Below are 14,715 nucleotides of genomic sequence, written 5' to 3' on the forward strand. Positions count from 1 at the left end.
TACTTGGTTTATCAAGGTACACATTATTCTTTATGAAGGTTTTTTTAAACTTAGTCAAGTTTGTATGTTTCTCCATATGAATGGCTCTTCATCATTCCTTTTTAATAACCTAATAGTACAGTGAATAATGGAACAGTTTATTTAACAGTTCTTTAACTGATTGGCATTTGGATATGTTTCTAATTTTTCATATATGTAACTATTACTCTAGGATAATTTTCTGAAATTGTTGAGTAAGAGCTGATACATATTTAAATTTTGATAGTTTCTGCTAAACTTCTTTCCAAACTAGACCAAGAATTCCAAGCCTTAATTACATGTGGGATGGAGAAATTGGGAAAATAACTCTCATCCCTGGACATGTGCTATGCATGGAGGAGGTGAAGGAGGCAGCATCTGTGTAGGTACAGGCTTTTCTAGAGTAGATTACTACTGGTGGCTGACTGAGGAACTAGAAGAGCAAGAGAGATTTCTCTTTTGTGAGTTGACAATGCCAGGAAGAAAGGCATAAGGGAATGTTGTAGAAACCTCTTTTCCTAGGTATTTATTTTCACTTATGCCAAATTGTTACTAAAATCTTACCTTTTCTGATAGTTCAGCTTCATATTTGCCTTAGGGAAAATGTTTTGACTGAAGCATATTTGTGTGTGTGAATTTTGAGAAATATTTTATATGTTATGAGAAAAAATATTTTATGGGAAAAATAGAGGTTGGCCTCATAAAAGATTTATTTAGCTCAGTATTTATTGAGTGCTTTTCCATGCTGGACACTATTTCAGACACTTGGGATACTCAGTGTTGAAAAAGATAAGAATCCCTGCCCTCATGGGGCTTATTTTCTACTGATCAGTATTTATATAGTACTTTTTACTTTCTGCATAATAACTTATTTACTTCTCTCATTAGCTTTGTGAATTAGTACTATTTATTTTCCTCATTTTATAGATGAGGAAACTGAAGCATAGAGAAAGGTTAAGTGATTTGCCCGAGGTCATAGATTTTGTAAACTGCTGAAATAGAATTAAAATCAAAGTAGTTTGGCCTCTGGAGTCAGTGCTGTACTGTTCTACCTGTAATACAGCATAAACTTGTGATTGATTTGGTAGTTTTTGCTTCTCTTAGCACTTTGTTTAGTGAAATATCTTGGTGGGATTGTGTAGAAAACACATCTATTGAACAGGTTCAAAAGTTGGTCACAGATTTAGAGGGTCAAAATAGATATTTATGTAATGTATAAGTCTAATTCTCTTATATTTCTATATAACCAAAATATTAACTAATTCTAATAACTAGCAGATTACAAAGTTTTTAGGCTGAAGGATTTGTATAGTTCTTTTTATATTATCTTTGACCTGTAATTCAGTTATATAGTTGATCCATTATCTATTTATGTTTTTGTTTTTTCCTACTTTAAGGCAAACCTAAATGTCAAAGTGGTGGAAAATCGAAGAGAACAATTCAGGGCACTCACAAAACTACGAAGCAGGTATAGCATGTACAATTTTTATATATTCACTTTTTATTTTAATTTCTGAATACAGTATAAATTATAAAATTTACTCTTCAGGAATATTTGAATATTATATGTTTTATTTTCATGTAAAAATTTAATGTAATATTCTTTAACAAATGAATATATAGTACTTAAACTATGTGCCTAGTTTGTCCTAGATGCTTTATAATTATTAGTTATTTGGATCTCATAACAGTCCTTTCATGTAGGTATTATTATTATCCTCATTTACAGCTGAGGAAACTGAGCAGAGAGTAGTTATTTAACTTCCTAGTAAGTGACAATTAGAATTTGAACCCAAGCTGTCAATTTCCACAATTTATTCTCTCAACCCCTCCACTATATGCCCCATATTTTTGGGTTCTTTAATGGTTTTCTGTTTTTATATAATGATGCCTTGATATTGTGGGATAGTAAAGATGTATTGGCTCTAAAAATTATAAAATTGCTCTATTAAAATTTTAGAGAACACAGGTATAGCAGTTTGATATAATTGATGAATTCCAAAAAGAAATATTGGATTATGCTTGTAATCTGATCTGTCCCTGGGCATGATTAAGTTCTGATTAGGCTGTTGAGTTCCCGGCTGGGGACTCACAGATAAAGGCATGGCATGAAGAACAGAGTTGCGGTTTTTATGTTGGAGTTTGATGCTGAAGCCTTAAGTTGGAGCCCTGGGAAGTAAGCTCACAAAGGAAAGAGATGCCAGCCCCAGGAAGAGAGGAACCCTGAGCCCAGGAAGAAGCAAGCCTGGGAAGAAAGGAACCCTGAATCCAAAGAGAAGGAAGACCTGGGAAGGGAAGAACCCAGGAAGCCTGAAACCTCACAGATGTTGGCAGCCATCTTGCTCTAACACTTTGGTGAGAGAAATAACTCATGCTTTATGGCCTGGTATCTGTAAGCTCCTACCCCATATGAATACCCTTTATAAAAACTAACCAATTTCTGGTATTTGCATCAGCACTCCTTTGGCTGACAAATAAAACGGGCTTTTAAAGCTTCTGATGCAATTATAGTTTTTTAATCCATAATTATTTTCTCTGAACTTCTTATAGATGTTGTTTTAGTTTGATGTTATAAAAGAATAGTATGTATTAGGTAAACCAAAAACTTCATGTATGAAAACAGACTTGTAGTCAAGTTATTATTGTGAGTTCCCAGAAGACTCCCCTCTCCCCACCACAGAATTTCAATGATGAAATCTTTTTTAAAATGTAAAAAAGGCAGATATTTTAATAAATAAGACAGGGATATCAGTGGATTGGGAGTAAAACAAAAACATACATTGATAGGTAAGTGGAGTTTGGGACCACAAGTTTGGTAGACAGATACATTCAGAAGATCAATTCCTGCGGGATAAAGGCAGCTGAAATGCCCCATTTCTGGTGGGGAAACAGATCCATGCTCATGGTCTGAAACCTTAGGCTTGGGCAAGGCTCTGCACTAGGAGATTAAAAAAAAAAAAAAGCTACAATCTTCCTGGTGCTTTGTGTTGTGATAGCTGATCCCTGAAGCAATAGAGGAAAGTGGAGATAGCCAGTTAAGAATGGTGTCCTGGTTCAGGCCTGGATCTGCCATGTTCTTGAAGGGTGAGAGCTTTAAGACCCCAGTAAAAGACCTTCAGAAGTGAAACCATCATGGACCAGATGGTAGTAACCATAAAACTAGTAAACGGGAGGCTTCAGTCTGTTGTGTGGAAATGTGAAAACTAAAATACTAAAGTACACAAAACTCAAACTCAAAATAAGCTTACAAAATAAAATACCAAAGCACAGGAGGAATATAATGTCATAAAATATTGACAGGTGCCTGCCACAAATAAGAGAATTTGTTTCTGGAATAATGCTAAAAAGAAAGCATTTTTCTGAAAAAAACTTAAAAATAAATACCTCAAAGGAAAGAATAACTATTTAAAGAAAAAGAAGAAATTATGATATAAAAAATGTAGGTATTAATTTTGAACTGAGCCAGTCAGAAATCTTAGAAATGAAAATATTAATGAAATTTTAAAAACCTGCAATTAATAGAATAAATGATAGATTGGGCAATGAGATTAGTCAAAGAGAATTTGTAAATTGAAAGACAATATTGGGGAGGATTTAGGACATAGTCAGAACTAAAAATTTGAAAATGTGAATGAAAATTTAAGATTGATAAATTGTAATGTATACATTATAAGACTGCCGAAAGTAGAGAATAAGTGGTGGGTATGCAATATTTGAAAAAATAATGTTGAGAAGTTTTCTTACTATCTAAGTTCTCAAGAACTTAGAAGCTGAGTTCAAAAGCTGAGCAGGATAAATAAAAATAGGTCTATACTTAGGTACATTCTAGGGGATCTGCAGAACATCAAAATTAAAGAAAAAACTTTAAATAAAACTCTCAGGGAGTAAACAAAACTACAGAGGAATAACTTGTTAATAGCAACCTTGTTATCAATAAAAAATACGGTGGGAATAGCCAGTGAAGGAAAGGACAGAATGGCGGCAGAGTAAGGACTTCCAAGAATCAACTTGCTCTAGAGGGCAGTTAGTAGTGAATCACCCAGAGCTATCTAAAGCACGTGTTTTGGGGGTCTCGAGACCAGAAGAGCATCCTGCAACATCCTTGGAAAAATGAAAGGAGGAGACTGCCATCTGCAGTAAGGTTCTGTGAATAGAGCCTTCCACACTGCAGAGGCTTTTTCCAATCCTCCACTTGTGGCACTTGGTGCCTTAGAGTGCTATTCTGTGACTGGAGTTGGAAGCTCTGTTTCCCAAAAACAGGGGAGGAAGAGATGGTTGGCCCCCAACTTCTGCTACTGATTAGTAAATTCAGCTGGCGAAAGTATAATCCTAAGAATAGCTGAAGTTTGAACCTGTCCAAGTAGGAAAGAGGCTGGTAGCCGCCATTTTAACTCTGCCCCCAGCATGAGGGGAAGCAGGGCTGACTGAAAATCACAGTCATAGTAGGGACTGGCTTCTTTCCACCCAGATCAGACTGCAGCCCTAGGCTGAGCTCCAGCCCCATCTCCAGCAGGGAGAAAGCTGGCAGAACCTACACCAGCTTCTGTGGGTAACTGCAGATGTTTTGTCTGGCATAGACTGAATAGTTGGACACCTGGGGCTCCATCCCCACGGCCCAATAGAATAGGAGAGGAGCTGCATTTCCTTGGCCTCTCAGGGTAGCTGCAGGTACTTACAGTCTGCACAGACTGGTTTATTGAGTACCTTTGATTCCATCTCCATCCCTCACCCTCGTAGGCTAAGAGGGGGCTGGTGTTTCCTCAGTCTTTCTGGGCAATGGCAGGCACTTTTGGCCTGTGTGGACTGAACTGTTTGGCGCTTGTGGATCTACTCCCACTTCCAATAGGATAGGAGGGGGCTGGTGTTTCCTCAGCCTCTCTAGGCAACAGCAGGCACATTTGGCCTATGCAGTCTGAACTGTTGGACTCCTCTTGTTCCATTCCCATCCCCTAAAGGGCAAAAGGGACTGTACTCCCTCAGACTCTCAGGTCAACTGCAGATGCATTCAGCTTACATGGGTTAGATTGTGGGGCACTCCAGAGGGTCCATCCCCTCTCCTGGTAGGGGAGGAGGAGGGCTGGTGCTACATCAGTCTACCTGGGCAACTACAGTCATTTTGGACCTGCACAGCATTGATTGTTGCCAATACCTGCAGCTCCATCCTTGTCCCAGGAAGGAGCATGAAGCTTTATCAGTCTCCCTGGGCAACAACAGATGGTCTTGGTGTGCATGACTTGTATTATTACACATGGCTTTGGCACTGTCCCTACCCCTGGAAGAGGAGAAAAGTGGAAGAAGCTCCATTGCTCCCTGGGGCAAGGCGGGCAGCTTCAGTCTCCACAGCTTACTTTACCAACTACATCCTCAGCTCCTTCTATACAATCAGCAAGGGAGAAAGGGCAAGAAAGCCCTAAAGAGAGAAACTGTGGCCAGAATAAATACATCTAGTAAGACAAATGCCAAGACACCAACAAAAAACTGCAATCCATACCAAGAAACAGGAAGAGATGGCCCAGTCAAAGGAACAAGGTAAGCCTCCAGATGACATAAAATAGTTGAGATAACTAATAATACGTGTTCAAACAAATCTTCTTAATAAACTCAATGAGATGGCTAAAGAGATTTAAGACTATTAAGAAGATACTGGGTGAGCTCAAAGAAGAATTTGAAAGTATACATAGGAAAATAGATTTTATGGGAATGAAAAGCATAACAAATGAAATTAAAAATACACTGGAGGCATATAACAGCAGATTTGAGGAGGCAGAAGAAAGGATCGGTGAGCTTGAAGACCTGGTCTCCCAAAGCAAATGTATAAAAGAACAGGTAAAGAAAAGAATGGAAAAAATGGAACAGGGTCTCAGAGAAGTAAATGATAGCAAGAGATGTGTAAGCATACATGTCATGGTTGCCCCAGAAGGAGAAGAGAAGGGAAAGGGAGCAGAAGGAGTAGTTGAAGAAATAATGGTAGAAAATTTCCCAACCCTATTGAACAATATAGATTTTGTGTCCAAGACCACAGCGTACTCCCGTTTGAATAAAATCCAAATATACCAACCCTGACACACATAGTAATCAGATCGTCAAATGCCAAAGAGAAAGTGAGAATTCTTAATGCAGCAAAAGTGATGCATAACATATAAGGGATACCCAATAAAATTAAGTGCCCATTTCTCATCAGAAACCATGGGAGCAAGAAAACAGTGATACTATATATTTAAGATACTGCAAGAGAAAGTTGCCAGCCAGGAATCATATCTGGCAAGATTGTCTTTCAAAAAATGAGAGCAAGTATAGAATATTCACAGATCAACAGAAACTGAGAGAGTATTTATCTAAGAGACTGCCTATGCAGGAAATACTAAAGGGGTTGTTACAGCCTGAAAAGAAAAGATAGGAAGAGAGTCTTAGAAGAGTCTAGAAATGAAGATTAAATTGATAAAAGTAAAAATGTAAAAAGATTGGGGAAAATAAAATATGACTGATAAAACCCAAAGGTCAAAACGGGTGCAATATGAACTGCCTTTACAGTGAAAATTGACTGTTAATGGATTAAATTCCCCAGTCAAAAGGCACAGACTAGGGAAGCAGCTGTAGCTCAATCAGTTGGGCTCCAGTCTACCATATGGGAGGCCCTGGGTTCATGTCCCAGGGCCTCGTTGTGAAGGCAAGCTGGCCCATGTGCCATGGAGAGTTGACAGCCCGTGTGTCGTGGAGAGCTGACGGCCTGTGCACTGCGGAGAGCAGATGGCCCATGAGCTGTGGCGAGCTGAGAGCCCGTGTGTGGCAGAGAGCTGGCACAGAAAGATGACGCAACAAAGGGAGACAAGCAGATACAGAAAAAAACATGGAGCAAATGGACACAGAGAAGAGACAACAAAGAATGAAACAAGCCACAAGGAGGGGAATAAATAAATAAATAAATCTTTTTAAAAAAGGGGCACCGACTGACTGAAAGAATAAGAATAAGAATATATGAGCCATCTCTAAGATTTCTACAAAAGACTCACCTTAAACCCAAGATTGAAAATGAAAGGCTGGAAAAAGATATGCTACTCATGCAGCAATCAAGAAAAAGCTATAGTAGCTATATTTATATTGGCTGAAATAGACTTTAAAAGCAAAATTGTTATTAGTGACATGGGAGGACATTATATATTAATTAAAGGGGCAATTCACCAGGAAGAAATAACAATCTTAAATGTATACGCACCTCACCAGGATGCCACAAGATACATGAGGCAACCATGGCAAAACTGAAGGGAGAAATGGATCCCTGTACAATAATAGCTGGAGACTTCAGTATACCACTCTGAGCATTGGATATAAATACCTGAGCAGGAGATCAAAAAAGAAACAGGGATCTCGAATAATATGATAAATGGACTAAACCTAATAAACATATATAGAACATTGTACCCCAAAACAGCAGCATATGCATTCCTCTTAAATGCTCATGGATCTTTCTCCGTGATCACCATATGTTGGGTCACAAAACAGATCTCAAAAAATTCAACAAGATTGAAATTATACAAAGCTCTTTCTCTGATCATAATGGAATAATGTTGGAAATCAATAACAGGTGGAAAAAGGGAAAATTCACAAATATGTAGAAATTAAGCACATTGTTAAATAAACAGTGGGTCAAAGAAGAAATTGTGAGAAAAATAATTAAATATCTCAAGATGAATTGAAAAGGAGAATATAACATATCAGAACCTATGGGATGGAGTGAAGGCAGTGCTGAGAGGAAAATTTATAGCCCTCAATGCTTACATTAAAAAAGAAGAAAGACCTAAAATTGAAGCTCTAACTCCACACCTGGAGAACAGCAAACTTTTTCAAAGCAAGTAGAAGGAATGAAATAACACAGATCAGAGCAGAAATAAATGTAATTAAGAACAAAAAAACCAATAGAGAGAATTAACAAAACTAAAAGTTGGTTCTTTGAGAAAATTAACAAAATTGACAAACACATAGCTAGATTGACAAAAAAAGAAAGAGATAAAATGCAAAGAAATAAAATAAAAAATGAAAACGTGAGCATTACTACTGACCTCATGGAGATAAAAGAGATCATAAGAGGATACTACAAACAAGTGTATGCCAACAAACTACACAGTGTAGATGAAATGGAAAAATTCCTACGAATGTAAAACACCTACACTGACCCTAGAAGAAACAGAAGACCTCAACAAAACAGTTGCAAGTAAAGAGATTGAAACAGTCATCAAACAACTCCCCAAAATGAAAAACCTAGGACTGGATGGTCTCACAGATGAATTCTACCACGCATTTAAAGAAGATTGAATACCAGTGTTACTCAAGCTCTTCCAAAAAGATTGAACAAGAAGAAGTTCTACCAAACTCATTCTGTGAAGCCAATATCACCCCAATACCAAACCCCAGATAAAGATGTTATGAAATAGAAAAATTATAGACTCATTTCCCTAATGAATATGGATGCAGAAATCTTCAACAAAGTGCTTGCTAATCGAATCCAACAACACATTAAAAGAATTATTCATCATGATCAAGTGGGTTTTATACCACACATTCAAGGGTGGTTCAACAAAAGAAAATCAGTGTAATATACCACATTAATAAAGAAGAAAAACCACATAATCTTATTGATTGATGCAGAAAAGATATTTGACAAAATACAATATCCCTTCTTTATAAAAATACTACAAAAGATAGGAATTGAAGGAAACTTTCTCTGTTGATAAAGGGCATATATGAAAACCCATAGCTAACATTGTACTCAATGATGAAAGATTGAAAGCTTTCCCATTAAGATCAGGGACAAGACAAGGATGTCCCCTGTCACTGCTGTTGTTCAGTATAGTGCTACAGGTTCTAGCTAGAGCAATCAGGCAAGAAAAAGAAATAAAAGTCATGCAAATTGGAAAGGAAAAAGTAAAACTTGCTATTTGCAGATGATGTGATCCTATACCTAGAAAGTCCTGAAAAATCTACAACAAAGGTGCTGAATTATTTCATTCGAGTGTCACGATACAAGATCAATATACAAAAACCAGTGGTGTTTCTATACACTATTGTAGCATCTTGATATACCAAAAAAGATATTTGATTATGTTTGTAAACTGGTCTGTTCCCCTGGGTGTGATACCTTTTGATTGTATTAGAGTCAGCTGAGATGCTTCTGATTAAATTATGTCAAGATTAGGGCTTTTATTTGACCACACCATTAGGGCATACAGGGTTGAGTCCCCGCACCCTTGGTGAGCTGAATGAATGGACACTCAATAAAGAACACAGAAGCAGATACACAGAGAAGATACAAAGAGGAAGAGAGACAGCTCCATATACATGGAAGAGGAGAAAACTTGTCAGCTTTGATCCTGTGGCCTGGGAGGAGAGATGAGCCTGAGAGTCTACAGCTGACTTTGTGAAGAGAAGAGAGCAGCTGAGTCTAGAAAGAAATGAGCCCTCCAGCCTACAGCTGAGATCAGAAGAAGTGGAGCCTTAAGAGAAGAGGAAGAGGAAGACCAAACCCTTATAGATATCATCCACCATCTTGTTACAACACTTGGCAACAGTTTTGTGAGGAAGTAACTTTGAGTTAGACTCTTTAGGGCCTTGTAATCGTAAGCTTCCACCCCAAGTAAATACCCTTCCCAAAAGCCATCAGATTTCTAGTACTTTGCATCAGCACCCCTTTGGTTGACTAATACAACTAGTAATGCTTAATTTGAGGGGGAAGTCAGGGAAAAATTTCATTTACAATAGTGACTAAAAATATCAGATATTTAGGAATAAACTTAACTAGAGGATGTAAAGCACTTGTATTCAGATAAACTACAATGCATTGCTAAAAGAAATAAAAAGACCTAAATAATCAGAAGAACATTGTGTGCTCATGGATTGGAAGACTAAATATCATTAAGATTTCAGTTCTACCCAGATTGATATACAGATTCAATGTAATCCTGATAAAAATTCCACCAGCATTTTTTAAACAAATAGAAAACACAATTATCAAATTTATTTGGAAGGGTAAATGGCCCCGAATAGCCAGAAACATCTTAAAAAGAAAAAATTAAGTGGGCAGACGCTCACGTCCAGACTTTAAATCATATTCCCTAGCTACAGTAGTAGAAACAGCATGGTACTAGCATAAAGATAGATTCATAGACCAATGGAACCAAACTGATGTTTCAGAAACAGACCCTCACATCTATGGTCAAGTAATTTTTTGACAAGTCTATCAGACCTACCTAGCTGGGTCAGAATAGTCTATTCAACAAATGGTGCTCGGAGAACTGGATATCCATACCCTCAAAACAGAATAAAGACCCCTCCCTCTCAACATATACAAAAATTAACTCAAAATGGACCAAAGACCTAAATATAAGAGCTAGAACCATAAAGCACCTAGAAGAAAATAAAGAAGAAGATCTTCAAGACCTGGTGGTAAGTGGTGTAAACCTTACAGCAAAAGCAAGAGCAATGAAAGAAAATATGGATATATGGAAACTCCTTAAACTTAAACACTTTCGTCATTCAAAGGACTTCATCAAGAAGCTGAAAAGGAAAAATATACAGGGGCTGATAGGCTAAAATGTAAATCATAATGTAAAGCATAAGATAACTAAATATTTTAAAAATTGTATAGTCTAAAATATAAACCACAATGTAAACCCAAATGTTACCTTATTTGAAAGCTATTGTCTCAATATCTGTGCATCAGTTTCAGTAAATATAATATGAATATGTAAAAAGATTATTTCTGTGGAAGGGAAAAGGGTTTTATGTTGGATATGTGGGAGTACTGTACATTGTATATATGAATTACTGTGATTTAAAACTTTCATGAAGATAAGCTTAATAATTAGGAAAAAAAAAAGAACGAGCTAGGATGTGGACACTGAGGAAAAGATGGAAGAAGTTGCCTTGCCAATTTGCATACAGGACAACACTTATTGCAGTGATGGCAAAATATCAAAAACAAAACTTTTGCATTTTTAAATTTTTTGATACCCCAATTTCTTTTTACCTTAATTTTTCTAAATTAATATGTATTCTGTATCTAACCTTTAAACTCATCACTATATTCCATTTTACTATTAATGGAACCTGGCAATGTATTGGGCTTCACTTTTGAAAAAGTTTTGGATCACAGAGAGGTTCAACAATGGCAGGGGAGGAATACTGGTGTGGGATGTTATTGACAGGGGACACATGATTGGCAGGGAGTCCTACAGGGCATATGTCCAGGGTACATAAAGATGTTTGGATATTTTCATAGTGGTTACAATTAAAAACTACAACTGAGGGAAGGCTGAATTCCTAGCCAGGGGAGCTCTTATCACAGTCCCTAAAGGAACAGTAACAATCCCCCAAGAACAACAAAGACCAAAAAAGAAAGTCCAAAAATGAGCCCTTATACTAATGACTATGCTTGTGAGCCTGTGCGCCTGAAATAAGAACAAGGCCTAGAGTTGCAGAGTGCCTAAGAGTTACCTCTTGAGAGCCTCCGTGTTGCTCAAATGTGGCCAGTCTTGAAGCCAAACTCAGCAAGAAAATGTGTTGCCTTCCCCCCAGTGTGGGACATGACTCCTGGGTATGAGCCTCCCTGGTGCCGAGGGATTACTACCAAGTACCAGCTGAGGATGTAACTAGAAAATGACCTTGAATAAAAGGGTCAACTCAGATCAGCAGAATATCTCAGTCTACATATAATACCAGGAGTTAAAAATGCTTTTTGACTTGAATAAAAGGGGGAAATGGAAAGGACAAATGAGTTTATATGACTATGAGTCTCCAAAAAGAGCCAGGAGGTTATCAGAAGGGTTGCTCTTATGCACACCTCAGCAGAGTCCCAGAGACAGATAAAGTAGATACAACCCCAGATATTGGTTCTCCTGAGGGCTACAGAGACCCACAGGTTCTGTGGTCATGGCAGATGGAGTTCAGTGACATCTCAGTTGGCCCTACTTTGGAGTTTGTGTTTCTGTGCGATGGAGCTGGACTTAGATGTGATCTTTGTCCACAAGTCTCTCCTTTTACTTTCACTGGAACTGTAGTTGGTGCTGGGGTTTACTGTATACCCAGGGGACCTGAATCTCTGGACTGACCATATGATAGCCAGGCCCTGAGCCTCAACAGACTTGCAACTCCTACACTCTGGTTTATTGGACCTACCCCACTCAGCTAACATGGAGATGAAGAAGGTCAGCCACCACACCAGGGAGCCAAGACTGCCTGCAACTGAAAAGCAGAAGAATTGCATCCAGCATCCATGTGGAATCAAAGCACCCTCTTGATATAAATGTAGAGTGGACACAACTATTCTAAGGTCCACAGGATGGAGTAATAGAGTATGGATTAGAGTGGACTTATTGATATTCTATTCATGAACTATTGTGATTAGTAATCGAAGAAAATGTGGCATTGGTGTGGAGAAAGTGGCCATGGTAGCTGCTGGGTATGGGGAATAGAAGGAAGAGATGAGATGTGGGGGCATTTTTAGGACTTGGAGTTGTCCTGGGTGGTGCTGTGGGGACAGTTACTGGACATTGTATGTCCTCCCGTGGTCCGCTGGGTGGACTGTGGGAGAGTGTGGGCTATGGTGTGGACCATCGACCATGAGGTGCAGTGGTGCTCAGAGATGTATTCAGCCAAGTGCAATGAATGTCTCATGATGATGGAGGAGGTTGTTGTTATGGGGGGAGGAGTGAGGTGAGGGGGGTGGGGAGTATATGGGGACCTCATATTTTTTGAATGTAATATTAAAAGAAAAGAAATAAAGACAAAAAAAAAGGGAAAAAAAGAAGGTGAAAAGGCAGCGCACTCAATGGGAGAAAATATTTGGAATCCACATATCTGATAAAAGTTGATTTTCATTCTATATAAAGAGATCATACAAGTCAACAATAAAGATCAAGTAATCCAATTAAAAAATAGGCAAAATACTTAAATAGGCATTTCTCCAAAGAGAAAATAGAAATAGTCAAAAAGCACATGAAAAAATGTTCCTTATCACTAGCTATTAGTAAATGCAAATCAAAACAGCAGTCAGATATCATCTCACACTGCATAGAATGGCCATTATAACAAAAACAGAGAAAAAGAGCTGGAGAGAATCTAGAATGCTGCAGCCTCTGTAGAAGAGAGTTTGCAGTTCCTCAGGAAGCAAAATATAGAACTGCCATTATGATCTGGCAGTCTTGTACTAGGATTATATCCAGAAGAACTAAAAACAGTGACATGAACAGACATCTGTACACTGATGTTCATGTGGTGTTATTCACATTTGCCAAAAGATGGAAACAACCCAGGTGTTCATCAACCAATGAATGGATAAGGAAAATGTGGCCTGTACATATGATGGGATACTATGCTGCAGTAAGAAGAAATGAAATTGGGGCACATATGATAACATGGATGAACCCTGAGGATGTTATGCTAAGTGAACTAAGTCAGATACAAAGAACAAATACTGCATGGTTTCATTAATATGAGCTAAATACGGAGAATTAAAACATAGTGTCTAGGTTATTAGGAGATAAGAGGAGAGCTGTGAGGGAGTAATGATGCTTAATGTATATAGAAGTTTTAATTAACTTGACTGGAAATGTGTGAAAATGGATAGAGTTGATGGTAACAGATTATAGTGAGTAACAGCTAGTTTATAAAGGGGTTGTGACTCAAAAGGGTACTTTAGGCATGTAAATGTCAAATGAAAGAAAGCTAGAGAATAAGTTAGGTACTGTGTAAGTCAGTGAACCCAGAGGTGGATGAGAGTTGTGGTTAATTGTACAAATGCAAGAATGTCCTTCTGTGGACTAGAATGGATGTATGTCACTACTACAGTATGGTAAGAATGTGGAGAAGCTTGGGAAAAATATATTTATGTACTGTATGGGCTGTAATTAACAGCAATACTGTAATATTCTTGCATCAAAGCCAAAGACGTACTGTGTTAATAATAGAGGGGTATGGAAAAAATGCACTAAATGTATGCTATGGACCATGGTTAGTGGTAATAGTCTGATATTATCCTTTAATCTGTGACAAATGTTCCACAGTGATGTGGTGTGTTGGTGAAGTGTTGTTGTATGGCAATTCTATACATGTACACAATTATTTTGTTAAGCCACAACTTTTGTATAAAAATATATTTTAAAAAAACAGTGGAAGCAATATCTTTAAAGTTATGAGCAAAGTAACTTTTTACTGAGAGTTTTATGCCAACCAAATGATCATTTAAGTACAAGAGTGAAATAAAACCTGGTTTTGATATCCAAAGACTATAAGGATTTGCCACCTGTAGACTCTTAGTGTAAGAAAAAGATATCTATAAGATATATTGGTAGAAATGATTAATAATTGAGTTTTTTTAAACCCACACAACTAAATTCATAGTGTTTTTAGAAAGTGAGACTACAGTTTTGTATAACATTAACATGAAAGAAGGATTGTAGCAAGGTTGGAAGGGAGCTGAGAGTGATAAAATCCTTGTCTTATTTAGGAAGTAGCCTTTGTTAGGAAAATATGAACATTAAGTATATGTGATAAAAATTTAGGGCTAGTCATAAGAAGAATAAAAATACCAGTCATGATTTCCAAACAGAAGAAAAGAGAAAGCAAACAAAGAAAAGTTTTTCAGTTTATCAGATGGTAAGAAAAGGAAAAGAAGAAACAAAGAGAAAAACCATGGTAAGTAAAAAG

The 14,715-nt window shown here is 37.5% G+C and overlaps 1 protein-coding gene across 4 annotated transcripts in view; it reads left to right on the forward strand.

Moving 5' to 3' along the window:
• Positions 1 to 14,715, forward strand: part of SCAPER (S-phase cyclin A associated protein in the ER) — a 616,772-nt gene that overhangs the window by 90,314 nt on the left and 511,743 nt on the right. For all 4 annotated transcript variants that reach the window (XM_004468178.4, XM_004468179.4, XM_071214311.1 and 1 more), the window contains one exon: positions 1,416 to 1,486. In XM_004468178.4, coding sequence (XP_004468235.1) covers positions 1,416 to 1,486 — 71 coding nt within the window. The remainder of the gene's footprint in view (positions 1 to 1,415; positions 1,487 to 14,715) is intronic.

This window comes from Dasypus novemcinctus, chromosome 3 (genome assembly GCF_030445035.2).
Source record: "Dasypus novemcinctus isolate mDasNov1 chromosome 3, mDasNov1.1.hap2, whole genome shotgun sequence".
In the NCBI taxonomy this organism is placed as follows: domain Eukaryota; kingdom Metazoa; phylum Chordata; class Mammalia; order Cingulata; family Dasypodidae; genus Dasypus; species Dasypus novemcinctus.